At 24.4% G+C, this 26505-nt stretch overlaps 1 protein-coding gene across 5 annotated transcripts; it reads right to left on the reverse strand.

The window, feature by feature from the left end:
* Window positions 1-996: 996 nt before the first annotated feature.
* On the reverse strand, window positions 997-26317 carry LOC126893751 (protein dopey-1 homolog). Of its 5 annotated transcripts, XM_050664220.1 has the most exons (25): window positions 25830-26317; window positions 24610-24700; window positions 18264-18450; window positions 17986-18151; window positions 17561-17926; window positions 16875-17016; window positions 15297-16808; window positions 15116-15236; window positions 14184-14313; window positions 11882-14113; window positions 11204-11387; window positions 10996-11126; window positions 10783-10936; window positions 10579-10704; window positions 10085-10339; window positions 8558-8687; window positions 6824-6995; window positions 6517-6728; window positions 6307-6459; window positions 5974-6169; window positions 5844-5855; window positions 5368-5535; window positions 3276-3443; window positions 3108-3213; window positions 997-1531 (listed from the first exon to the last, which is right to left on the reverse strand). In XM_050664220.1, the coding sequence occupies exons 1-25, from the start codon at window positions 25883-25885 to the stop codon at window positions 1340-1342; spliced, it is 7362 nt and encodes a 2453-aa protein (XP_050520177.1). In that variant the 5' UTR covers window positions 25886-26317; the 3' UTR covers window positions 997-1339. The 5 variants fall into 5 exon arrangements, with proteins under 5 accessions (XP_050520177.1, XP_050520179.1, XP_050520178.1 ...); XM_050664222.1 differs by lacking the exon at window positions 5844-5855 and having other exon boundaries at window positions 5368-5532; XM_050664221.1 differs by lacking the exon at window positions 5844-5855.
* Between the last annotated feature and the right edge of the window lie 188 nt (window positions 26318-26505).

The following is a 26505-nucleotide window of genomic DNA, read 5'->3' on the forward strand; positions in this document are numbered from 1 at the left end:
ACTCTGTAAACAATAACTTTTCTTAAAATTTTTCTAAAAAATTAAAAATATTAAATTATTAAAAATCTATTTCATACTGAATTTAATCACTATTATAAGTATTTATTTATGTATTATACTTATAAATCATTTAATGTAAATTTCATTTACATAACATTTATGAAAATAGGTGATTCCATCGCTGTTGCCTCCTCTTTATAGGGTGTTTTAAATTAAAGTGAAAAAGTATATGGATAAAGATAAAAGGTATATGTATAAACCATTTACCAAAAAATTTTAATAACGCTTATATATTTTAAAAAGATAATATAATAGAAATATAAAGTCGAAAAAATAAAGTATGAAATCGAAAATTTTATCACAAAAATTGATATTATCTTATAGTATGCATTTTTTTTAAATCAACATATGTTTAAAGCTCGTAATATTTCCGGAATATATATTAGTATTTTGTAAAATATTAACTTTTTTAAATATAGATTGGAAATGAGGCGTAGGTTATGATAAGACATTTCTAAAATTATCACATTTTTAATTAGTTAAATATGTAACTACATATTTTTAGAATTTACAATTCATAGGAAAGCATAAAACTTTTGAAAAAAAAATATTTTACTTAATATTTTTTAATGTACGAGTAAGTTTAGTTTTCATAAACAATAAAAATAAATTAAGAAAATAAAACTTTTAGAATAATTCTAAAAGAAGGTTTAAATACTGATGTCTAGTATATTTTTTTAATAAAATAAATTTTAATTATAGAAAATATATTTATTTATTTTAAACTGGTTTATATAAGATCATTGTAAAATAAAAATAATGAAGTCAATAGACAAAAATGTATACTATTATAAATGTTTCAATTATATTTTTAAGTTTTAACAACTATTTTAGTTTAAAATTTAAAATTTAAATTAACTTGCGGGAGTAAAGACAATTGATAACATAATCAAACAGATATTTTGGTCCTAAACATGACAAACTTAACAACATTAATAGGTAACATAGAATTTAATAAGTTAATGTTTTGTGCTCCAAAGCATGTGTTTTGACAATATTTACTAAGTAGCTGTAAAAAATTACAATTTTAAAATTGCAGAATTATTGTGTGAGTTTATTCACTAAATAAAACGGAATGATCATATCACCACTTAATAAAAAGAACAAAACTTCAACAATCAGAAAAACCACAATAATATTTTTTACATTAAAACGAACATTGCAAAAATAACAATATTTAAAATGATTAGTTTTTTTTTAAATAATTTAAGTTTTTTATTTACATGTACAACATCACAGTTTGTCGTAGGTATGGTGGTTCAGGTAGAATTGCATCAACCTATCTGGACGGTATCGACTCTAGGAAATCTAGCTCTAGTTCGTATTCTAATTGACTTATAGTACTGTTTAAAGATGGATGAGGTTCGCCAGTACTCAATGCTGAGAAGAATGGATGAAGATCTTGCAATGATCGAGCTGATGAACCAGTGGGTAACAAAGTATCTGGATAAGTTTCAACTGGATTTCCATACTATAATGTTCAAAGTAAATATTAAATATTTTAGTTGAATAATATTGATTTATAAAACTAATTTAAAACATTTAAATAAATACTTGTGGATAAATATTTTACTTAGGATAAATTAGAAAGAAAATTTAAAAAAAGTGATTTTCCAAAGTTAAACTTAAATGACTTGTTAACATGGTTATAGATACTAAGTCCAAATAGATAAATTGAAGGACTCTGTGCAAAAATAAAATAACTACATTTATTTTTCAAAGTCAGATTTTAATCATTAATAAGATAAGAATAATGAATACACCTATCCAAGAAAAAAATATTTATTATAAATATTATAAAAAATATAGAATTTTTTAAGATATCTGGTAAATAAAAATTAAGATTAAAAATGTCTATTTTTTTTAGTTTCCTGAAAATTTTGTTATCTTGTTTTTGCATATAGCCTTTAGTTTTTCGTTTTCTTTTGGGAAACATTTAATACAAATCTTAGAAACCCTATAAAAAAATTTAATTACATTTCTGTCTAGAAATTCACCACAGTTAAAAAAATAAACTTGTAGGGAAACTAAGGGGAATTATATAAGTTCACACATGGTTAAGATAAATATTTTTGCCTTCTCCTGAAAAATTTAGTTTTTGTGACTTAGACCACTTCCACATAATCATCTCAAATGTTCAAAATGAACAAGTCTAATAATAGCTTTTAATTTAATATTTTACTTTTTTTTTAAAAAAAAAAATGTACATTCTTGAATTAAACTTAAAATATTTACCATTGGTAATATTTTTCTATAACATAAAAAAAATGTTTGCAATAAAATAAAAAAAAAATGATAATAAAAACTTATATCTAATTTCAATTGTTATATTTTTAAAGTTTTATAATTATTATTATTTCTAGTTTTTTTTTGGATATATTCAATGATTTATCACGAAAAGCTTGTAATTTTCATGTTATTTTAATTTGAACTTTTTGTTTCTTTTGTATTATATAATATTGGTCTGTTTAAAAAAATAAATAAATAAAAGAGTGTCCATATTCAGAATAATTTTTCAGAAGTCCAAAATATGTATAAATAAATAGAAGATTAGGTGGGTTTATATATACAACAAAATTAAAGTGTTTGACCATTTTTATTTGTTTTATAATATAATTTACTTAGTGCTAACATTTTTGATGAAAAGTTATTTATAAAAATGTTGAGCAATAAATAAAAATGAATAGGTATCTTAGGGTCAAACCAACACAGTGTGTACAGAGACAAAAAAATTTTAAATTATAGAATTATTTGTTTTATTAGGGGGTCCAAATTTTTTCAAATTTACTTAGCCAATTTTCTAAACAATGCTAACAAAATAGATATTATCAACAATATCTAACAAAAATGTTTTAATATTATAGAAGAAAGATATAAAATGTTTAATGAATTGAAAATTATAAGAGCTGTTATGGATTTAAAACATTAGAATGAGACAAATATCTTTCATTTCTTAAAAAAAATTATAATTTAGTAATTTGAACTAAAATATCAAACTAAATTTTATGATGTATAATATAATTACCATTTATTTAAATGTGTATTACCTTTGTATCCATTATTCTAGCTATCCTCATAACATGAGGTACAAATTCTACTAGATTCTGCTCATTTGGTGAAAATTCTGGTCTTCCAACAAAGGCCCATTTGTACCTATTCACGAAGTTTTGATATATAAGTAAATGTTTTATTGTTTCATAATCATAAATACTTACATTTGAAATTGAGGGAGAATATCAGCAGGAAGTTGAATAGCAACACTAAGAAGTTTTACTGCAGCTAATTGAAGCTGTAACCATTGGGGGTTACCAGTGGCATGAAGACCATTATTACTATTAACAACCCATGTCCAATCAAGTCCAGACAAAAGTCTAATATGGGAACTAAAATAAATATTAAAAAATATTAAAGTATTTTAAGTCTAAGGAACATATAAAAAAATATATAATTTAAATAATAAAATAAAATTTAATAGATTATTTCTATTTTTTTAACTCAAGAAAAATTTATTGACATTGTCACTAATGGTAGAATTAGACCATGCACATCAATTGAAGTAATCATGGTTTCAAATATTTTAAATTTAATGTTACTCATATAATTATTAGTAAGTTAACTAAGCACATTAAATATAAATCAATAATCATTTAAAACAAGTGATGAATAATTGAAAAATAAATTATGTTTTACAATCAGTGGAGGCATCATTTAAATTTTCGTTTTGGTACACATACTGCAGAAATATTTATATACTTGGATATATAGGATATGAATGGGGAGTTATAGAAAAGGTGAAGATTGGGAGGGTAGTTAACCAATTCCTTAGGGGTCAAAATAATACAACAGGATTACTGAATAATAGGTAGACAAATGTATACCTTGTATATTAAAAATGACACCCTTAGGAGACATCAAAGGTTGCTAGGATTCACTCAATAATTTTTTAGAATAAACCTAAAATTTATGGATTTATACATAATAATTTGTGAAAGCTAGCCTAATGACCTTCAGTAAAAAGTTAGGGCTTAGTCAGGTTTACCTCTTGAAAAATTTCTTGAATTGCCACTGACTGTAGTATAAAATGAACAATTTGTTTGTTTTATTGTCAATTTGCTTATATTTTTAATTATTTTCAAAAACAAAATTTTTACTACTGAAAAAGGAATATTCAATTTTTAAAATAAATATTTTTTTAAACATTTTTAATACTTATCATGATTTTTTTACTACAAAGTAAAATTTTTGTTAAAAAAAATAGATAGAGTATTATGGAAAATGGTTACAATAAATCATTTTATTTAAATTGTATTAAAAAACAGTCCCTATAATATAAATATAATACATATTTTAATTATATATTAAAAGCATCTCTCTCATTCTCAAAAAACAAACAAACAAAATCATGATATTTGAGGTTAGGTCCATTAAGCAGTTAATATTTTAAGCTTATAATTTTTTAACTCATTATTTGTTTGATAATTGGGTTAGGTAACAACAATATTTACTAAAATAATTTTGAATTATTATATTATCAAGACAAATTTTATATATTTTAATTTTACTTAACTAAATTAACTAAATACTATACTATACTCATAAAAAATAAAGAATAATTTAACTGATATATTTTTATATGTAGCAAAATTATAATATCGCATATTAATAGGGAAAATATTCAAACAAAATGTTGGCTATAAATAATAAAAATGTATAAGTTATAGGATCTATATATTGTCCTCTAAAAGTCAGAGGAAGATACGAAAAAAAATTAATTCTAACAATGCTATATTTTTTTTAAATTTAGATTTAGATCAAATTAACATTTAGGGTACTTTTACTTAACTTATGGCTTCAAATCTTAAGAATTCTATTATTCTAATCCTAAATTATACAAAAAAAACTCTAGTTAAAAAAAAAAAGAAATTTTTTAGTCAGAATGTTCCTCTGATCCTACACTCAATATAATCACCTACATTATAAAGATAAATAATTAATGCCCAACATAAAAAACATATTTCATTTTATCTCACTAGTATATAATAATTCGCAAAATATTTATAAACCAACAGGCAGGCAAAAAAACTAATATCTAATAACATTGCATACTACCACACACCAAGTTAAATTATATATCAAGGTCAAGTCAATTTGATTTAAATTATTAATTGCAAATGATAATAATTATTTAATAAAAATATGTGGTATTCATTAGAATGGTAACAAACAGTGATATTAAGTTCGTCTAAAGAAACTAATTAGTGTTCTTTTTCCCCTTTTGGTGTTTTATTTTTCATCATTATAACTTACTTTTCAATTATATTGTTGGCAATTGTTGTAGACTTTCTAGAATTTGAAGAAGATTGTTTGTTTTCAGCAGCTTGTAAATTATACTTGTTTCGTTGATTCCATTTTTTCCGCCTTCTTGATGATGGAATCACTTTAGGAGAAGACTCAGCTACACTCACTTCTTCACTACTATAATCAATGAGGAAATTAAGGAATGGATATATGGTCGAATATTGGAAAAAAGAATCACTGATTAATTTTTGTTTTTTTACCATTAGCCTTATTAGTTTTATTAAAATACAATATTTCTTAAAACAAAAATAAGTAAGGAATATAGAAGTTTATAAGATAAAAATAACCCAATACACCTTAAAGCTGCAACATTGACTTAACCTTGGTAATAAAATGTTATAATAATTTATGAAACTATGTTAATGAAACACACAATTTTAAAAGCACCATAAACAACTATAGCCACAAGCATAGTTAAAACATACCTGGTATTTCTCCTGCAATAAGCCAAAAAAATTGAAGATCAGCCAAATGCCCCAGAAACAATATAGATGTTAACATTCAAAGAGAAAATTAGGATATCAATAATACAAATAGTAAACATTTTTTAAATACCTGAATTCTTCCGTATCAGTACTTAAGTTGTGTTCTATGTGTATCATCACTTGAACCATTTCACTAACAATAATTGGCCACATAGAAGTTATATGATGACCAGACATACGCAACAATAACACTCTAAAGCATAAAAATACTTGAGCATGGATACCAGGGCCTGACTGGGGCATTCGAAGTGTATCAACAAGCCTTTCTATAATTTATATTAATTATTTAAAGATAACTAAAAATACAATTTACACCTATTATATAAGATTTAGGAGAAAAATTAGTACTACTAATAATATTTTTAAATTTGTATACTTTAAGAAACTGAATAAAATATAATACCTTGTATTTCTGGAACATGTTTATGGAACTGATCCTTTTCACTACATAGTAAAACAAATGCTAATCTTTTTAATAATTGGGCTCTTTGTTCATATTCTTGCTCTCTATTGGAAAACAAATTTAAAGAATTTGCTTGACTCATGTTCACTCGTCCTTAAAATAAAAAAGTTGATAGGAATATTCTTATGGGAAGATAAATAATTAAAGTACCCATAAAATCTCTAAAAGTAGTTGTATCTTGTGACATTAAGTTATCTATTATAATTTTCCAGTACTGTATACTACGGTCTTCCATTTGAAATAAAGTGGGATCAAGAAGTAGTTCCATGGCATCTTTTTTCCAAGCTTTGCGAGTGTATTGATAGGTACTAATACTTGCTAAAATTTGTGAACAGGCATAAAAACTTGGCATGTTTTTATTCCTAAAAAATATTTCAAATATATTAGTTGAAATGTAGTTTTTATTTATAAACTTTAAAATTTATTTATAATACTAGAAATATCATATAATTCTTACGTATGATTTCTTAGATATGGAGTCACATTATACATCACCATAGTTAGAATAGTACACACTCTTTCTTTTTCTTGATTTCCAAATGTTATATCTAAAAGAGGAGCAAGGAGTTGGGCAAGAACATTTTGGGCTGGTATACTGTACTGAGCATTAGTTCCACTACCACTTCCAACTAAAAAAAATAAAATAAATTAATACACTGTAAAAAATAATTTGTGAGTGTGCCAAACTTGAAATGTTTATTTTATTATTTATAAGCAAATTAAGCTATTGGTGTTTATATGTATTACTCATGAGATGTAATAACAAAAAACCTAACAACAAAATAAGTCAACCAAAGTAGGTGATCTATTTAGCTCATTTTAAAACATGTCAGTGTCTATGTATTGAACTTTGATTACATTGTGCTGAGGTAGGTAGGTTTTCCTGTTCTTACCAACACAAACATAGCTTTTCAGAGAGGATGTTAAAAGATAAATACAATAATAAAAGTAAATACAATACTTATCAATCAATAATTATGAATATTTCTAACTTTAAATTAAGCTAATATGGGGAAAAGGGGAGGAGTACAATGAGAATCAACCCACAATAAGACTAATGAGATTTAAATTTCTTATCTAAAATGAAGCAGTTTTTAACAATATTTTTTAACTAAATATTTATTAAGTAATATATAAATATTTACCAATAAAAATTTTTATAACATTAACAGTTTTAAATGACATTATTATTGATTAATAAGAAAAAAATTGACATGGAAATTAAAGTATTAGTCACATATTAAAATTGATATTTTGTTATTTTAAAACATTAATAAAAATTTTTAGTATGCACTATTTTAGTATATACTTTAATTTATTTACATCAAAACTGGTATAATGAAGCAGTGCACATTGAGACACATATTATACATAATGATATGAATGAAAAGTTAAGGGATTAGAAGTAGTTAGTGAGATGAAATAATGAGTATTTTAAATCATATTTTTTTTTCACTAGTTTTTATTTATTAATATAATAAATAATATAAAGTTATTATATTATGTTTTGACTTTAGTTGACAAAAATAAAAAAATTTACTGTGGATCAAGTTATAGCCATGTTGGACAGATCACAACTACTGTAATTCAAAAACAACTCGATGGATTCAAATAAAATTTATACAACTTATTGGAAACATAAAAAACTAGTGACTGAACAAAAGAATTTGTATTTTTATAAACAATATAATTAGTCATATTTCCTTTAAAAATCTCGATTAGGCACTATGTTAACAATTAAAGTAATTATTTTTTTTTTGTTCGACTGACTTTAATCAAGCAGTAAAATTTTGTGAGGGTCAATGTAAGGCATGACACATGAGAGTGGATCCAACAAATATAGCCATAACTTGGTTTACAAAATTTTTTTTAAATTTTTATCAAGTAAAATTAAAACATAATATAATAACTGTATTATTTTTTGTATAAATAAATTAATATACTACAAAACAACATTCTCTAATTATCTCTAAATACTTAAAAATTGCAACACCTATATGACTTACTTTACTAAAAAAAAAATTAATTTTTACAGTAGGTCCATAATACATAAAAATATCTATCAATTGATAGTAAAACAACAGGTTTTTAAATTAGCAAATAAGTTTTTTATCGTTTTAAATATTATTTAAAAAAATTTTTTTTTATTATTTCTGTATAAATAAACTTGACAGCTACTTAATCCTTATACCTTTATCAATGTCTTTTTCAGCTATAGAATTAGCAGCAGATAATTCATGTTCTCTCACTGATACATTTCTTCTTAACCATGAACTTTGTTCTAAACACGCACCAGCTATTTGAGAGCAACTTTCAACCATCTATAATAAATGGTATAAAAACATTAAAATAATTCTATTATTATTCTTTCATGTATAGAGTGATTGTCTAACTATAACTCACACAATAACTTAAAAAATATAAAACTTAATATAATTATTTTCAGAAGTTAATAGTATCTTACATACTATAATTTCCAGATAACAATTTGGTCAAATTCTTCTTTTTTGCCTTAAAATTTTATCAACTTTCGTTTTTTAAATGTAAACATATATTTTTAACTGAAATTTTTATAACAGGGCTGGAATAGTGTGTTTCATTAATGCTTAGAGATAAAAATTAACAGTCCCATGCATCACCTCTAGTCATTATATTATAGAGTTAATAACTTAAAAGTTCTAAAAGTTGTTATTGATCAGTCATGTTCTAGATATATTATTATCTAGTTTGTAAGTTGGTTAAAAACATTTCCATTAAAAAAAAACAAAAAATGATAAAATTTTAGAGGGGGAAGAAACAATTTTTTTCCTCAAAATTATAAAACATAATATCCTATTAACTTTTAAAAATAAAGAAACATATTTTATATTTTGAAAGAACTGTGTGAGTCATATTTAAACAATCACTCAGTATAATAAAACATATGAAAGCTTTTTATCAAAGCGACCTCAAAGGAGGTTGTGATAACTTATCTCATTAAGCAATATTTAAACATTTTAGTTATTAATTTTTCTATATATCAAGAAGAACTTAAAAATGATCACGCAATATAAAAATATCAATAAGTCAGCAAAAACAATTTTATCATATTCCCTTAGTTTTGGATGGCTCAGCGCATTTTTACAAATTTTTTCAAAAGTTTTTTTAAAACAAAAACTATTTTTAATTTATATTTTTTCATACAAGTTTCTAAAATGATTTGAAGTAAAAAATATATTAATAAAACATATACATGAGATGTTGGCAATAATTTCACAAATTTCATCTATAAAAATGTAAACTGTTGGTTATAATATGAAAATAATTTTATCTTTTAATAATTTTAAATTATATGATGTGTTGATTTTTTATATCAGTATAAATTTTCAGCTCTTATTGATCCAATTTTATTCAATAAGATCGGTTTTCTTTTAGTAAATTAAATTTGTTATAATTTGGAAAAAAAAAATTTTGTAGACTATCTTACATATTTATTTTTTTAAGGCATACTTATTTTGAAAATTGATAAGTACATTATTTAAAGGAAGGGCTTGAACATAGTAACATGCAATAGTATACAAAATTAAATTGTTCTGTTGGTTTTTTATATTTAAAATAATTGTTTACAAGCCACATTAATTACTCCTGTGTAATTTCAAATGAATGATTGTTCAAGTTATTTATTTCTTAAGACCTTTAGTTACACTCAATAAAATTAAGTAAATGCAAAAAGAATTACCTTAGCAGTTATGTCTTGGAGGTCTTTTTGATCTTTACGATCAGTCAAAGGAGCAGGAGCTCTATGTACAAACTGACTTAATACTGATAATAACATGAATTGAGATGGCGGTGATAATGTTAATCCTTCTTTTAGCAGTCCTAGAAGAGACTGCCAAGTTTCAGCTAGATAATGACCTGAAGTAAGTTGTACATAATGAATAAATAGTTCTAATACACTGACTTCAATACTAATTTGTGTATCTTGTTGACCAGCCTAAAAATAATTTTTTTTTTTAATTATATGAATTGTATAGTGATTAGGCATCATAGAAAATAAAATATTGATATTCAAAAAGTAGATAAGTAAGTTGGATGTGCCTTTAACATGAGAATATAACTTTAATTCATTTTTTACATTTATGTTAAGTAGATTTACTAATCATTATATATACAATATAAACATATTACTTATATTTTATAAAGAGATAAAATAAAACCTAGTATTTAACTTACTTGACTAAGAGATGGTTGTTTAACTACTTGATGAATAGTTTGTATAAGAGAATCTAATGGCATAGATTTAATAGAACTTAATAACTGTACAAGTATAAGTTGCATCTCACTTGCTTCAGGAATTATCTATTTAGTAAATAAATAAAATAATATTTCAATTAAAAAGATATTTTTAAAATTATTAAAAAAAATTATCATTCATACAGATGGAGACAGAACAGAAGTTCGTGATCGTCTTTCTTTCCAAACAATTGAAAAAGCAGTTAAGAAACTATTACCATGGTGCTCTGCTATTGGGCTTAACAATTCTAAAACTTGACCTTTGACTAATCTTGGACATCCAGCAACACTATTTTCACTATTAAAAAACAACTTTTAATTATTTAAAAGAATTATGTACATTTATACTAGCAATACCTTTGTTTTCCAGTACTAAGAGCTTTCCAAAGTAATGAAATACTGGCTACTATTCGTGGTAAGCTAGCTAAAAGAGATCTTCTTGCTCCTAATTGTGGTTCATTTTCTTCATTTAGCGATTGATCTTGAAGCTGTAGTTGAGAAAACTTAATTATTCAATACAATTTAACTACATAATCATTAAAGTTATATAAAATATATAATTTACTGCTAAAAGAGGAGATGGTATAAAAACATGTACAAGATTATTAAAAATTTGTGCTGGAGTATTTGGGTTTGCAGAAGAATTTTGATCTAATGGATTATTAAATGGTTGTCCAGTATCAAGGAGGCAAAAATGACATAAAACTGTAAGAGCTTCAAGTTGTGTTATAGCATAATCAGCAGGTAATCTAAAAAAAATATTTTAATGTGAAAAGGTTATTTCAAATATTATTAATTAATTTTAAGATTATGCAATCAATTGGTATAACTTTGACACGCTTAGTAATTTCAGTCTCTCAAGACCAAAGTTAAATAAATAATGCATTAAAAATTTATAAACCTAAAAACTTACAATTAATACATTAAAAAGTTATCAATAATAAATATGTTTAAAGTAAATAGCGAGTAATTCAATTCAAAATTTTAATTACAAAATAGTTTGATAACATTTGGAGATATACTATAGAAATATCAAAAATGTAGTTATTCACACATATCATTAAAAAATGCACTAAAAAATCTTATATTTTTACTTTGTGAAATATAAATTGGATTTTATACTTGATGAACTATGCGTTAGCGTAATAAGGAAAAATATGAAAATACTACAAATTTTGAGTCTTATTTATAACTGTGTATTGTAATGATTTGCATACTTGTTTTATAAAAAAATAAAATATACCTTAAATTCACATTTTTGCTGCTGTCAGCATAGACATCTGCCAGTGTTTCAATATTGGCACATAATTGACGTACAGTCACAGAAACAACATTAACTAATGCTGGTCCAAGATATGGTAATGAAGATGTGACAAGTGATGTCCAATTAATATGAGAATGTCTCATACGAGCTGATGGATGTAAAGCAGCAACAAGTGCAGTTACAAACATAGGTTGCATAGGAATTGGCCTACCTGACAAATATCTTACATCAGTTCCTTCGACATTGTCTGCAGCTATATCTCCTTGAGATTCAGTTATTACGTTGTTATCTCGATGACGACTATTATCTACTTCATGTTCTAAAATTATTAATGATAGTAATAATCTTAATAATAAAGCTTGAAAAGCTTCAGATTCACGGTTCATTCTGCCTTCCATAGCACCTTGATCAGTCGGATCATGATTATTAAACGAGAGGATTTCAGCAGTAAAACTAGTAGCTTTAATTTCTGGTCCTGAATTTTCTAATACACTACTAAGTAAACAGTGCAAGGCTACTTTTTGTGCTTTACATCTAGCTAATAATTCAGCCAAATAGCAAGCTAGACCACGCCCACTATCTCTCACAATACCACTTAGTTCCCAACATATAAGGCTCAATAATTCGACACTTGACATTTGTACTTGTCGATTACCTGCAACATCTTCTTGAGCAATTTTTGATTGTCCCAAATTCGGATAATAGCTTCTTATATAATAAAGACATATTGATATAAGTAACTCGAGATACATACTACTTCCTCGGTTATATGGAATACCAGTCATATCAATTTCTCCATGAAAACCTCTGCCAAACATGGATTTTCTGTGTCTTGAAAGAAGAATAAGTATCTGTGATTTTATTGGAACTGATGTAGTAGCAGCAGCACATAGAAGAGCTCGTGCATTTGTTTTTAGCATATTAGTTAGTGTACTAAAAGCATACAATGTTCTTTGAACGTCATAAATTCCACAATACAACAGTAAATGGGAATGTATATTTCTAACATTTCCATCAATATTATATTCAGGTGGCGCTATAGAAACATCTTCTTTAATTGATTCTGAAATTTCTGTCAAATCGTCATCCTCTTCTTCATCATTCAAAGGTATAACAGTTTCATCAACCACTGCATCTAAAACACTATTAAGTACATCTTGAATAATTGATGTTTCTTCAGACTTTGTAGGATCAAAATATTCATCAGCAGGAGTTGACTCTTCTGTGTCAATTTTGATTTGTTCATTTCCACAAAAAGAATAACTTCTTACTAAATCTTTTTCACTTTCTAGATTAAAATGACCATTCATATCAGTAGCTGAAGCTGAAGTTCTAATATTATTACGATACGTTTCACCATCAGAAACTCTAGGAAAAATAGTATCTGATATTGTATCAGATATTGATGAAAAATGTAATAAATCAATTGGTGACATCATGGTTGTAGAACTCATAACTGGGTTAGTTTTAATTGAGTCAAGTGATGAATAAGATCCAGTTCGTTGTACAGATTTTAGAATATTTTTACTTTCAGGTTTTCTTTTAGGAGAACGCCGTACAGTATTTTGAACATTAGATTTAAAACGTTTAATTTTATTTAACATTTCAATAGTATATTGAGTACTTTCTTTTTTTTCCTCGGAATAATCTTCATCAAATTCATTGTTGTTACTAACATTAGGATCTACAGAAAATGGATTAACAAAAACAGATATATTCTGAAGTAGAGACATATTTTTATGATGTGATTCAGACATTTCAGCTATAGAAGGTTCATATCGAGTCATCATTTGACATTTTTTTACAGTCACATAACGGCTAAATAAATTAGATGAGTCTTGTTCTGCTAAGGTAGTTATAGCAAATACACGTTTAGTTTTATTAGATGTTACACCTAATGTCTGTTTACATTTATCGGCAACATGATACATAATATTCCCATCAACTGAACTAATAGCATATATTTTTGCAGATGGATCCATAGAAGTTGAGTCTAGATGTTCTTGTGTTTCATTGTTTTGTGAAGGACTTACTTTAGCATGAAGAACACTTAAACGTGCTGTACACGGATCTAGTAGTAATAAAATTAGAGGATCAATTAAGCGGCCAATATCTCCTCTGAGAAGTGAATGTAATAACCAACTTTCTGCTTCTACTTTTATTGCATTTCTTTCTCCCAATTCTAAATTATCTAACATTTTTAACATGGACCTACAGTAAAAAAGTTATTAGAATATTATTGAATTATTTATAAAATAAAATATTTATAAAATTATCTTACTTATAAAACATATCGCTAACATTTTGAGAGTTTGCTGCTAATTCTCGACCAACATGCCACAGAAGTGAAAATTTTCTAAATGAATTTAATTTATGAAAATCTGAAGCTCTTCTTGATGTTAACTCTTCTCCTAATAAATAGAAAATATAAGTCAGATTTAAAAAAAATATTTCATAGTGTCTTTTAAAGTTTACAATAATAATATCAATAATTTGTAAAATAAAAATAATTTAGAGAATTTTTAAAGCTTTCAATAGTTATATATGATTTATTTTATAAAATATCATTTCATGACAATTCATTAATATCCTTCACCTACATAATATGTATAAACTAAATAAAAATAGGGCTGAACTAAAAAAGTAATATCAGTATATTACTTTTTCCAATATCTGATAATTTAATATTTACTGTCCATATTTAAATTAATAACTGATCCAATATTACACGTATACTTAAAATACATAGCTAAAAAATTTTAATTGAAATATTTTAAAAATGTATTAATTCATCTAACTTTATATGTGGTTTTTAGATATGTATCTCAATTATAGTAGTAAAATGTAATTGTCATAGGTGCAATATGAGAAGTGAACAAACTATTTAAATTCCATCATAATTCCTCAATTTTTCTTTTAATTATTATTTAATAATTAATTATTTTATTTAATGTTGCTACATGAATATGTTTTTACTGAAATTATTGCAGACTAAATAAAAGTTTTGAACAAATTGAATTATGACAATAACATCTTTATTATATATAAAAACAATTAATGACTACAATTTTGATTGTATAATAACTTATACTACAGAAACCACAAAAATAAAACATAATTATGAAGAAAAAAAATAAAAATAATACACATAGTTAAAAGACATTATTCTTTGATTTAATGTGTAAACAAACTTCATATTAAATTACAACTTACCAATACAATTTTCAACTATATCACTAGAATGTAAAGAACTTTGTAATAAATAGAGTAGTTCAACACAACGAACTTGATAGAGAGGATTTGCTAAATGGAACCAAAGCCAATGGGCAATAACCTAAAATACAGAAATTTAATTAAAATAATAATAAATAAATACTCATTGGTAAAAACTTACGTGAAAAACATTTGTATGATTTTCAATATAATATAATTGTATAGGTTTTAATAGAGGTAGTAGAACTAATGAAATTACACCATTTCTTGATTCATTTGATTTATAATGTTGTTGCGAACTTCGGCATAGTGCTACTATATCTACAAGAGTACTAATTGTAACTAATTGAAGCGAAGGAGCTGTATTTCCTAACCAACAGCAGCATACTATTATCAGTTTTAACCACTCAGGAAGTATGTTATTGTCTAAATCTTTGATATCAATAGAACTAATTAATGATGATACTGATTCAGATAATGGCATTGCTTGAAATGTTGAAATATCTACAAGTACTCTACAAGCCAACATAACAGGTTTTGTCCATTCTAAACCTGCACTACGTTTATTGTTTAAGATAGTTAGGGGTGATATTTCATCAGTACCTTCATATTCATAGTTTTCATCAATTGATTGTTTTTGTGAATTTAGTACAGTATTTAATAGTTCTTCCAAATGTCTTGCTCTATCTTCAGCAGTGGTTTGTGGTGATTTAACTTTCAAAGCATCCATTAATACTGATAGACCCTTAGTTTCTCCAATATTTGCTCTTACACCATATACAAATGTGACAAAATATTTTTCATATTGCTTTATACATAATTTGTAAATACTTTGCTGATCTTTTTGATTACAATTTTGTACCATCATAGCAGAATTTATAGAATCACCATCAAAAATTCCACTGGTTGTATCTGATTGTAAATCTAAAGAGGGGTTTTCAGCAACAATTGTTGATTCAGATTGAATACTAGAAGTATCTGATATAGTCATTGACTTAGGTGATGGAGCTCGTTTAACTCCACTTATTTTAGGTACTTCTACATTTAACTGTACTATTTTTCCTGGTTCAGTGGCTTTCTTTGGAGGTTCAACAGTTTGTTCCAAAGAACTATATCCCATATCAGTAGGAGGTAATAATGCTGGTTGAACTTTAGACAGAATTTTTAAAAATAACATTAGTGCTGTACTTGCTTGATCTGCAGTCAACATATCACAGTGATCAGTCAATGTATTTGCTATGTGAATAAAAAGTTCCAGTAAGTGTTCACTAGGTGTTTCAGTAAATGTTTCAAAGGATATAGCATCTAATAAAAAATCAGTTAAAGAACAAATTTCAATTACAGTTAATTCACCACTGCCAACTGGCTTAACAGCACTTGGTAAATTATCACATTGATCATCCTTGGTCAATAGTTGACATGCATGAGAAAACATATTTCCTATATATTCCCACAAATATTTTGGTTCCAGAGAACTAAATAATAAATTTGCAGATTTAATTAATTCAGATGATTTATCAAGTTTTGTATCATTTTGACAACATAAATATAAAAGTCTAAAAACTTCATATAATATATCATCTAGGATTACAGGACCAATTTCAGTTTTATCTAATAAAGATATAAGGAGTCTATATGGTCGTAGATCATGAGGTTGACTACCAGTAGCTTCATGAAGTTTGATTTTAATAGCCTGAAAACAAGTATTAGATTTTTTTAATCTAATAAGTAAATAATTTAATCTAATAAGATAACAAACCTGTACAAGTAAATCCCTAGAATACATTTCAAAATATTTAACAGATGTATATTTCCGTGCTTTTCTTAATACTACTAAAGGGTGCTCAGAATTCAACAATGTTAAATTAACTTCATTTCCTAGTAACCATGCATATAATCGCCTAAATAAAAATAAATTAAATAACATAATTAATATTATAAAGATCTAATACTCTTCATTGTTTTCTTTTTGTGGCTGTAACTTTAAAATCAAATAATTTGAGTAAAAGTATTTTTTTCTTTTTTGAGTAAACCTATTTAAGCTAGTAAGTAAATATATTTAGTTATATTATCATAAATATTACAATAGATTTTTACTTATATTAGGAAGGGATGGGATCACATTACCTTAAAGCAACCACTAGTATGAGCTTTTGAGGTAATAGTATATAATGTGTTAATTTGTGGTTTACATAAAAGGAAGAAGTTTAGCAAATCTAAAAAAAATCTTATATAAAAAAAAAAAATTATTTTTACATTGAACAATTTCTAAATTTCTCACAATCAAATAACGTGATGCAATTTTTCGATACGGTTTAATTTTTTGATCAATAGTAAGTTATAATTTTATAAACTTAAGTAATATAAAAATTAATATTTCACGTTTTTAAACTTGGAACATTTAAACTGAGCATTACTATATCTATATAAACTAAATTAACATACCTGTTTAATGACATATCCCTACGGAGAATGGTTACTAAAGATGCTGTTACTAGTCGGATCATATCACTACGAGACAATTGAGTATTATGCATTGGAAAACCAACTAATAAAAAATCTAATCCACTTCTCTGCACTAGAACCAAAGAATCTTGCACACAAGCACATATGGCAGTAACCATTGTATCAATGTTAGTGCCCATAATGTAACTTTGGTTTTCTATGACTAACTTTCGATCAAATCGAGATAATATGTACAATATAGCAGGCAGCCTAACAGCTAAATTATTAGCTAGACATTCCCATAAGTGACTAAAAAATATTGATGGACCAACTCCAGTACATACGTTGTCTAAAAGACGATTAGTTCTGAAAATTTAATAAATATTAAAACTATCTTTCTAATAATGAAATTTAATAGTCAGAACCTATCAAAAAAATCAGAGCCTTCTTCAAGACCGAGTAAAACTCCACTTAGAAAACCATTTAATCCTGGTATTAATCTTTCGCCTAATGGTACAAAATGATTTTCGTAAATATTTAATAAATCTGGTCTAACATTCATTGCAGCATAACCCATAACAGGGAATAATCCTAAAACAAAGAATAATCAGTTATGATTTTAGACATAAACTATCTTAAATATTAAGTATTATTAACTTATATAATTTGAGCAAGTCAATAATTCTTAATGTATTTGACAAACCTGCACTATAAATAAAGAGGTCTTGACTCAGACGATTTGTGCCCATACACTTAAATATGATATCATAAGTCTCGAGTGCTTTCAAGTGAACACCAGATGGTAAAGCATGATGCATACATTGTGCTAGACGTTTGCTGATTTTTATACCTCTCGGAATTACTGGGTATCGAGTGTAACTCTGAAGTACCTATACATAAATATATTATAAGATAAAAAAAAAAATTATTGCACAGTTATTTTATTGGATTTGAATGTTTGCTATAGTTGAAAAAAGATTGAAAGAAATTTCAAATTATTCCTATCTTTTAGTCAACTTATAACCAAGTTATTCTATAGTGATAATTGGTAAAATATATTAGAAATATTAAGTTCGGTAAATGTATGTAATAAAGCTTGTCAAAATAATAATTTATGTTATAAAGATTATTATTACGATAACATATCGCCATATTAAAAAATAGGGGTGTAACTAACACTTTTACAATTGTTCAAGGAAGCTATTTAATATTTTAAACAACGTACTATTTCTTTATAAATTTTTGTTTTATTAAAATTATTAAACTATTAAATTATTTTTGATCTAATTTTTGAAAAAAAAAAAAACATACTGTTTTTCGGAAATACAAAAATATTTATAATATGATAATTACGAAAATTAAAAATATGTATTTACGTCCTTTTAGGAATACACAGTACTTGTGTTTAATATATTAATTTTTTGTAAAAAAATTAAAATTTTTCTTTGTTTTTCATGTACATTTGTGGTATCTTTTTAAGAATAGAGCTTTAATTTTAAATACGCAAATGTATACACTGCGACCCACAAATGACGCCCCTAGATCCCCTGGTCTTATATATTAAAAAAATAAAATTTCAATTTCTACACACCTCATAATAATTTTGCCTAGTTAATTTAAAATAAAATTAACTGGTTTAAATGTAATATGTCAATACACGTGTTTATATTCTATATCATATAATTGATGGACAAAATAAATAAAGATTAAAAAGTTTTTCATTCGTACGAAATAAAAATTATTAAATAACAATGATTAATAAATGACAGTAAACGAACCACTTAATAATGCTATGAAATGCGTACTTGATATTAAAAGTAGCAATATTAAGGTCAAAATTGAGAAAAGCATGTATACAATGGTAACCACTATATCGACGTTTAATAATAAATTTATTATTCAGTTGTTAGGATGAGTTTAAAGTTTTCAGTAAAAGTAAAATTTCAAAATACGCTTAAGAAAAATTTTCATTATATTATTGTTTTTGCTACGAATAATTCAATTGTAATGGGTCAATAAATCAAAACAAAAATTATGTATGAAAAATAATATTATAAATATTACATATATATAAATTTATAAACGTTTGTCCCTTTAAAATTATCGATTCTTAGTTAGGCGTGGCTCCAAATTAAAATCTAAAAATAATATAAATTGAAATTAAAATCAGTGACCCGGTACGATATCTTTTGGCAGTGTAAGCTTTTTTATAGTAACTTCAAAAGTCATTTATATAAATTTTAGTCAGCTATTAAAAATACTATGAAATTATAAGCCCTCTTCAAATTAAAAAAATTAGTTTAAGGTAGTAAATTATTATTAATTTTAATAGGAATCAAAAATATCTGCATTTTTTTTTTTTTCTATAAAACGAAAACAAGAGATTTCAAAATAACGTGATTAACACTATATTTGTCAATCAAAAGGGTCTAAGTATATTTTTAAAATTTCATTTTTGAATTGTATGAAACATATTTACAAAAATATTGATGATTAGCATTTTTAAAACTTATGACAAATAAATGATTTTTTGTTTCTTTTAAAGAGTAGCAATAATAAACTTTGATATTTTTACTTCTCGGGTACAGAATAAATCCTTGATTAACCAAGTCGCCAACCGTGAAATATCATATCATGCTTTTGTAAAAAATATTTTTAATGTGAAAATGTATTGCATTATTTTTAAAAAAGATTACTAATGACTAGACTTAACTTAGTAATGCGTAATTTTCAAATTCTAAAACAAAATGATGTCAAATAATTAGGATTATTATTTAAACCCTACAAAACATTGATGTATCCAGACTATTTACATAGGTCGTAGCCAAAGGGTACAATGAGGGAAATGAGGTTTAGCTTGTTTCCATTTCTAACTTCATTCACAAAAATATATTGTAATGTAAAATGTTTTTTAAGAAGGGAAATTCATTTACTACCAACAATCACTCGATTTTTACTTTATTTTTTATTGAATAATGAATTAGTGGAGTGGTTAGAGTTTTGTCCTATTCCCTATGAGGAAATATACATAAAAAAAAATTCGCTATTCATCTAAAATATATATATACCTTAATCGTGTAATTATTTTTGTCTTCCGCGGTATATAAAAACCACTACCCAATCAATCCGTAATTAAGCAAATATAAACATATACCTAGGTTTTATTTATAAATAATTATTTTTATTCTTGAATTAACATTTTGAAAAAACACTTTACTTTACTTTCCAAAATTATAAGATAATTTTAACTCTCCAGAAAAATAAGTAATATCAGTATTCTTTAAATAGCTAGTTACAAATATTTAAAATTTATATTATCCTGATGAATTTTGGAATTTATAACTACCTTTATTTTTTACATCAATTAAGTATCATGAAAATCGAACAATCCCAAATTGAATGATAAGTAAAATTTAATTAAATAACAATAGTAAGTTTACGATTTAATTTATTAGTCCAGAGAAGTGAGAGACAAATGAACATATGGTTTACAGGAGAACACACCAGAATTAATAAAAAAATGAGGGAGTGAAGTGTGCATTTAATAATAAATAAATAATAATATGAATATACTTCCACCAAAAACATAGTCTTATTTACACGCGAGTTACATATTGCAGTACAAATTGTATACTACTTTTTATTGAATGAAAAAAAAAATTACAACCAAAAATAGACTATATCGAAAATGATGACAGCATTGAAAATCACAGTTATAAAAAGTTTCAATGCGTAATTTAAACAACTTTAAAAAATATTTAACATATCAATTAAAAATTATATGATTTTAGACTTACAAGGCCGATTACTCATAAAGGACAAGCACAGCAATGTTTTTCTTTTTTTTACTATGTAGAACATTAAACAAACTTTAATTTAAAATAAAACGATTAGTCCGCTACTATGTAAAAATTGGTCATACCTACCATAAATTATATAATTTTTGAACTAATCGAAGGACTATTTTTTTTTTCAAAATCACATTTTGAAAATTAAGATTAAAACAACAAATATATCTATCTAAGAAAAAAATAGTTACAATAAATTATTTAAAAAATAGCGTTACTTACTGGTAGATAAGTAACATATTAAAAATGTCTAGTTTTTCGATTTTTGAAAAATTTAATATTTTGATTTTGCACTAAGTTATTCAATTAGTCAATGACTTAAAAAATCAAGATCTCAGATAATTAAAAATTTTTTATTATAAACTAAATATTAAAATTAATTTAATATAAGTTTAAAGAATTCAGATTTTTTAGAAGGTTAGAAAAGTCGAAAAAAAAATAAATATTGAAATGATTTTTAAGTCTTGGTACCTTCATTATTAATGATTGAATTTTCAAAAAAAGCATTCATAAATAAGGTAAAAGTCTGAAGTATTACTAATAAATATTTCGCAATAATCCATGCAGTTTTCAAAAATGTATTATAATATACACAAGGTTATTAAAAATATTAACATTGACTGTTTTACTGTTAATTGTAATTTTTCGAAAATTTCCTTTATGACGGAGATTTTTTCAAAATTATAGTTCTGATAGTACCAACTAAATAAATTTTATGAACTTTTGATGTATCGTTGAGCAAAAACAATCCAGTAAGAGTAAAGTAATCGTGTATACTGTGATAAAAAAAAAACACGATAGGGCTATTCCTATAACTTGTCAACTACGTAATCAAGTTGGAAATTTGTAATACTAAGCACAAGTACAAATCTCAATGGAATTTAAAATTTTTTTTGAGCATTAATAAACTTGAATTTTATAAAAATGGCATTTAAAAGACAAGTATCATGCACTGCAGTGATAAATTTATCACGATAAAGCACTTAATATAAAAATTTCAACTACATATTTAAACCAAATAATTTATTTAATTTTAATAATATAAGATAGTCAATTGATCTTTTTAAAGTTCAACTCTGGTAACCTAATAAAAGACTGTAATATTACACATCTAATAATCATTTAGTTTTATTATCATGAAATATAATTTACAATTATGTTAAACAATGTTAAGTTAAATAATACGCATAAAAAAATTTAGTTCCTAACAAAAATTAGTAGCAAAGATCTCTTACAAGACGCTTTTTTGGAATTAATATGTTCCTTATTACTAATAAAAATCAAATGTACAATTATGAACTTAAAAAAATAATAATTTTTTATAATTCTAAATTTTGAAATGAATACTTAATTTTCAAAAAAATTACCTTCAAATAAATAACAAAATAGGAAAAATTTTTTTGATATATTTTAGTTACATATATTTATTGAGTTTTTATTATTTTTAGGATCATCCCTTACAACTTATAATGAAACAAACTTTTTTTTTCAAATGGCAACATACAGATTTTACTAGCTTATAAAATATAAAATCATGTAATTAGGAAAATGATATATAAAGTTGATAATAACTTTTGAACCAATATTTTAAAAGTTATTAAATAAGCTTGTTAATTATGTATGTTTCCATAAAAAAAAATAAAGTTGACACATCTATAAGTTATAAGGGATCATTCTAAAAGTAAGTGATGGCTGAAAAATCAAAAAATATACATAACTAAAATAAATAAAAAATTTTTTTCCAATATTGTATTTATTTTGAGAGTAATTAAGAGAATTAGTGGATGTGATACTTGATTATCATATATAAATACAATTTCAACGAATATAAGTAATGTTGTTTTGAAGGAATATATAAATAAATAAGTTTTATTAGAATATATATTAATAAGGATAATGAAAAACATTTAGTTACATTCCATTTCTTTGAGGTGGCGATAAAATAGATACAACTAAATTATCATAAACTATATTATAGCTTATGATAATAACTTCACAAATTCAGTTTTAAATATAAAACAAAGTAAAACAGTTGTTTAAAAATGTTCATTTAATATTAATTTATACTTTTAAAAATTGTATAATAATATGCAGTTAAATAATTTCATTTCTTATAAATACTGTTATTTTTTTCTCTAAATCAAATTAAATAAAAAAATTATTTAATAATCATTAAATTTTTACAACAATGTTTTTGAATCAAACAATGTTTCATGTAAATCATTGCAGATTACTTTATCTAATTCTTATATTTCTATTCTAAATTTAATTTAAAAAATTTCACCCACTTTTATTTCCAAAGCAATCTTTTTATTTTTAGTCTATTTAATTTTTTTTTAATTTTGAAAAAGGTTATGTTTTTTTTTTAGTTCCAAAAATTAAATATTGAAAACCATTGAATAAATTATATAGTTAGATAAAAAAAATTGTGTAAGCTGGTTTATTCTTTGACAAGGCAAGATTAAGGGCTAAATTAGTTAAAAGATTAGACCAATTAACATAGTTTATGATTAAATCTCTCAGCTTTTTAGTACTGTACAAAAATATAATGAGCAACAAAAGTTATTTGGTTGTAAATTAATTAAGTTTGGAATCACAAGATTATAATTACCTTGATGCCCTACTAGTCTAGTTCTAATATTAATCTGTGATATTAAAGAAGCTATGGAAATGGATTGAATCTAGTTATGTTTAATAATTTGTTGCAAATGATTGTAAAAGAAATATTATAATTTTGCAGTTTTTTAAATTATTCAATAATTTATGATGCAACTAATTAGGTTTTCAAAAATAAAATAAGCTAATTTATTGATTCTCTATATAGCTCTAAAATATTGAAGCTTTGACAATTATAATATCAAATTACACATAAATAATAAGTGAAGATTTGTAACAACAATAATATAACTCGAATACATCAGAAACTATTTTACATAGAAGTACAAACAGGTATTGTTGGTAATTTGTAATCGAGTTTTAGAAAAAAAGATAAATTCTTTTTGTTAGATATAAATACTAAACAAATTGGTGTTTTGTTCATCCTAAAAAATTTCAAAATTGATGTTATCATACTGATTTAGCAAGCAATGTGTGTTTAGGTAAATATATAATTTATACTGTGTTATTTATAACATAAAAATTTAATTAATTAATGAAAATTTATAAATTCAATATTTATTCGTTGGTATAATAGTGACTTACTTTGTTTAATTTTCCTAAAGCTGATATTAAATCAGCCCATTCACTTGTATATTCAAAACTTTTTAATGCTTTATCCACTGCATTAACATACCTGAAAAGTAGATAATTATAAATCATTTTAAGTATTGATTAGATAGTTAAAAAGTATAATAAGTACAACTAAATATAAAAATATACAAAAAATTGAAATAAGTACCTTAAATATATAGGTGTTCAGTAGGTAAGGAACCAGGTCAATTGTCATAAACAATGAAAAAAATAGAATTCCGTTTCCTTACTTACTGAACACCCTGTATAATAGTTCAACATAGGTTAAATTTGAACAATATGTTTAGGGGACCTAACTTAATTTCTTTCCTCTTTAAAAATATTTTTATATAAATTTACATGCAATTTTAAAATTTTTTTGGAGGCTACCTCAGAATTAGGGGGAGCTAAGTTCTCTAATGATGCAGATAGGAACATTAAATAATTTATAGTATTAATAAAGCAATTTTAGTCTTAACCAATACATAAATGGGAAAAAAATCTAAACAATTTCTTACTACAAAAGTAAATTATAAATAATTTAGGAAGAAATTATTTTTTAAGTTGTTTTTCATTATATTTTTTCTATTGTTAGAAAGTGTAATGTCTAACTTAATAATAATTTAATATAAAAATGAGATGATTAGTAGTAAACAAAAAAATTACAATTAACACTTAAAAAAACCAGGTACTGTGTTCTTTTTTAAAAAAGAATTATAATATATGTTTAAAATATATACATAAAATATAACTAAAATTTAATCAAATATTTTGTACAGTTCAAAGAATTATATTTAATAATTTTTGATTCTCGTAAAAATGTTATATTATTATTTAGTCCTAACTTTTTTACCATTTAGTAGCAATTAAATTTTATAAAAGTTAACTACTAAAATTTATTTTAAAATAAGTTTTTAAGCAAGTTAAAGTGCATTAAATTAGTACACAAAAATAATAAACTGATAGTATTCATGAATTTAATTTTGCATATTATAAATAACTTTGATAATAAAAACATTAATAAAATATAAAGTAATATTTAAATAAGTTATTAGTTTTAATAAAGTCACATTCATATTTATAATGTATGACTCATATGAAAGACAGCTCTGGTAAATAAGTATTTCTTATTATTCAAACAAAATAATTTATGTTATATGGACTATATGTAGTAACATATAGTTTTTACTTACATTCGATATTTAGAGTCTTTCATGAGATCAAATTCTTCTGTAGTTATAGTCCCCATGGTCGTATCCTAATCTGTCCTGGTCCACAGTAAATAATACTTTTAGACTGTGAAATACAGGCAATAATTACACTTAATTTTTTTAAATTACATTGTCATTTGTTAAATTATTTCAGTTTGTAAGAATTAACAACTTGTTTTAGAATAAAGTCATATCACTACCCACTGTCATTTCAAAAAACGTAATCAATAAAAATAACAAATATAAAAGTTTAAAGAAAATCACTATCGGACATACGTAATAATAATGAGAATAACGTAATAATTAAAAAATAGTAATAAGTAAACAAACGGTAATTGAAACAGATAATAGGTACATAAAATTATTTTTTATTTATATAATCAACACTCGAGACATTCCTATATATTGCACTTAGTCAGTACTGTAGGAACATATCCTTTAGCATTAGTTATGAGTATACTTCTTTCGTGGTAATTTTTGAGTTGATGACAAATCAGCTGAAACTTTACTGAAAGATAAAATTCTAGTGCTACCAACTTATAACAGCTGCGCGTTTTATTTGTAAAGCAAACATCTATATATTTGCTAGTAACATAGTTTATTATTTAAACATATAATTAAATGCTTATTTCCATTTTATTATATTTGAAGAATTTAT

This window comes from Daktulosphaira vitifoliae, unplaced genomic scaffold (genome assembly GCF_025091365.1).
Source record: "Daktulosphaira vitifoliae isolate Bord-2020 unplaced genomic scaffold, ASM2509136v1 Scaffold_1, whole genome shotgun sequence".
NCBI classification, from domain to species: domain Eukaryota; kingdom Metazoa; phylum Arthropoda; class Insecta; order Hemiptera; family Phylloxeridae; genus Daktulosphaira; species Daktulosphaira vitifoliae.

Bases quoted from the DNA above. Each gene is read 5' to 3' on its own strand.
- LOC126893751 (XM_050664220.1), bottom strand. From the start codon at position 25,885: ATGGGGACTATAACTACAGAAGAATTTGATCTCATGAAAGACTCTAAA. The intron at 10,937-10,995 runs GTATTGCTAGTA...GTTTTTTAATAG, and splicing joins CTTAGTACTGGAAAACAAAG to TGAAAATAGTGTTGCTGGAT. The intron at 3,444-5,367 runs GTAAGTTATAAT...TATTTATTTTAG, and splicing joins GCCAACAATATAATTGAAAA to TTCCCATATTAGACTTTTGT.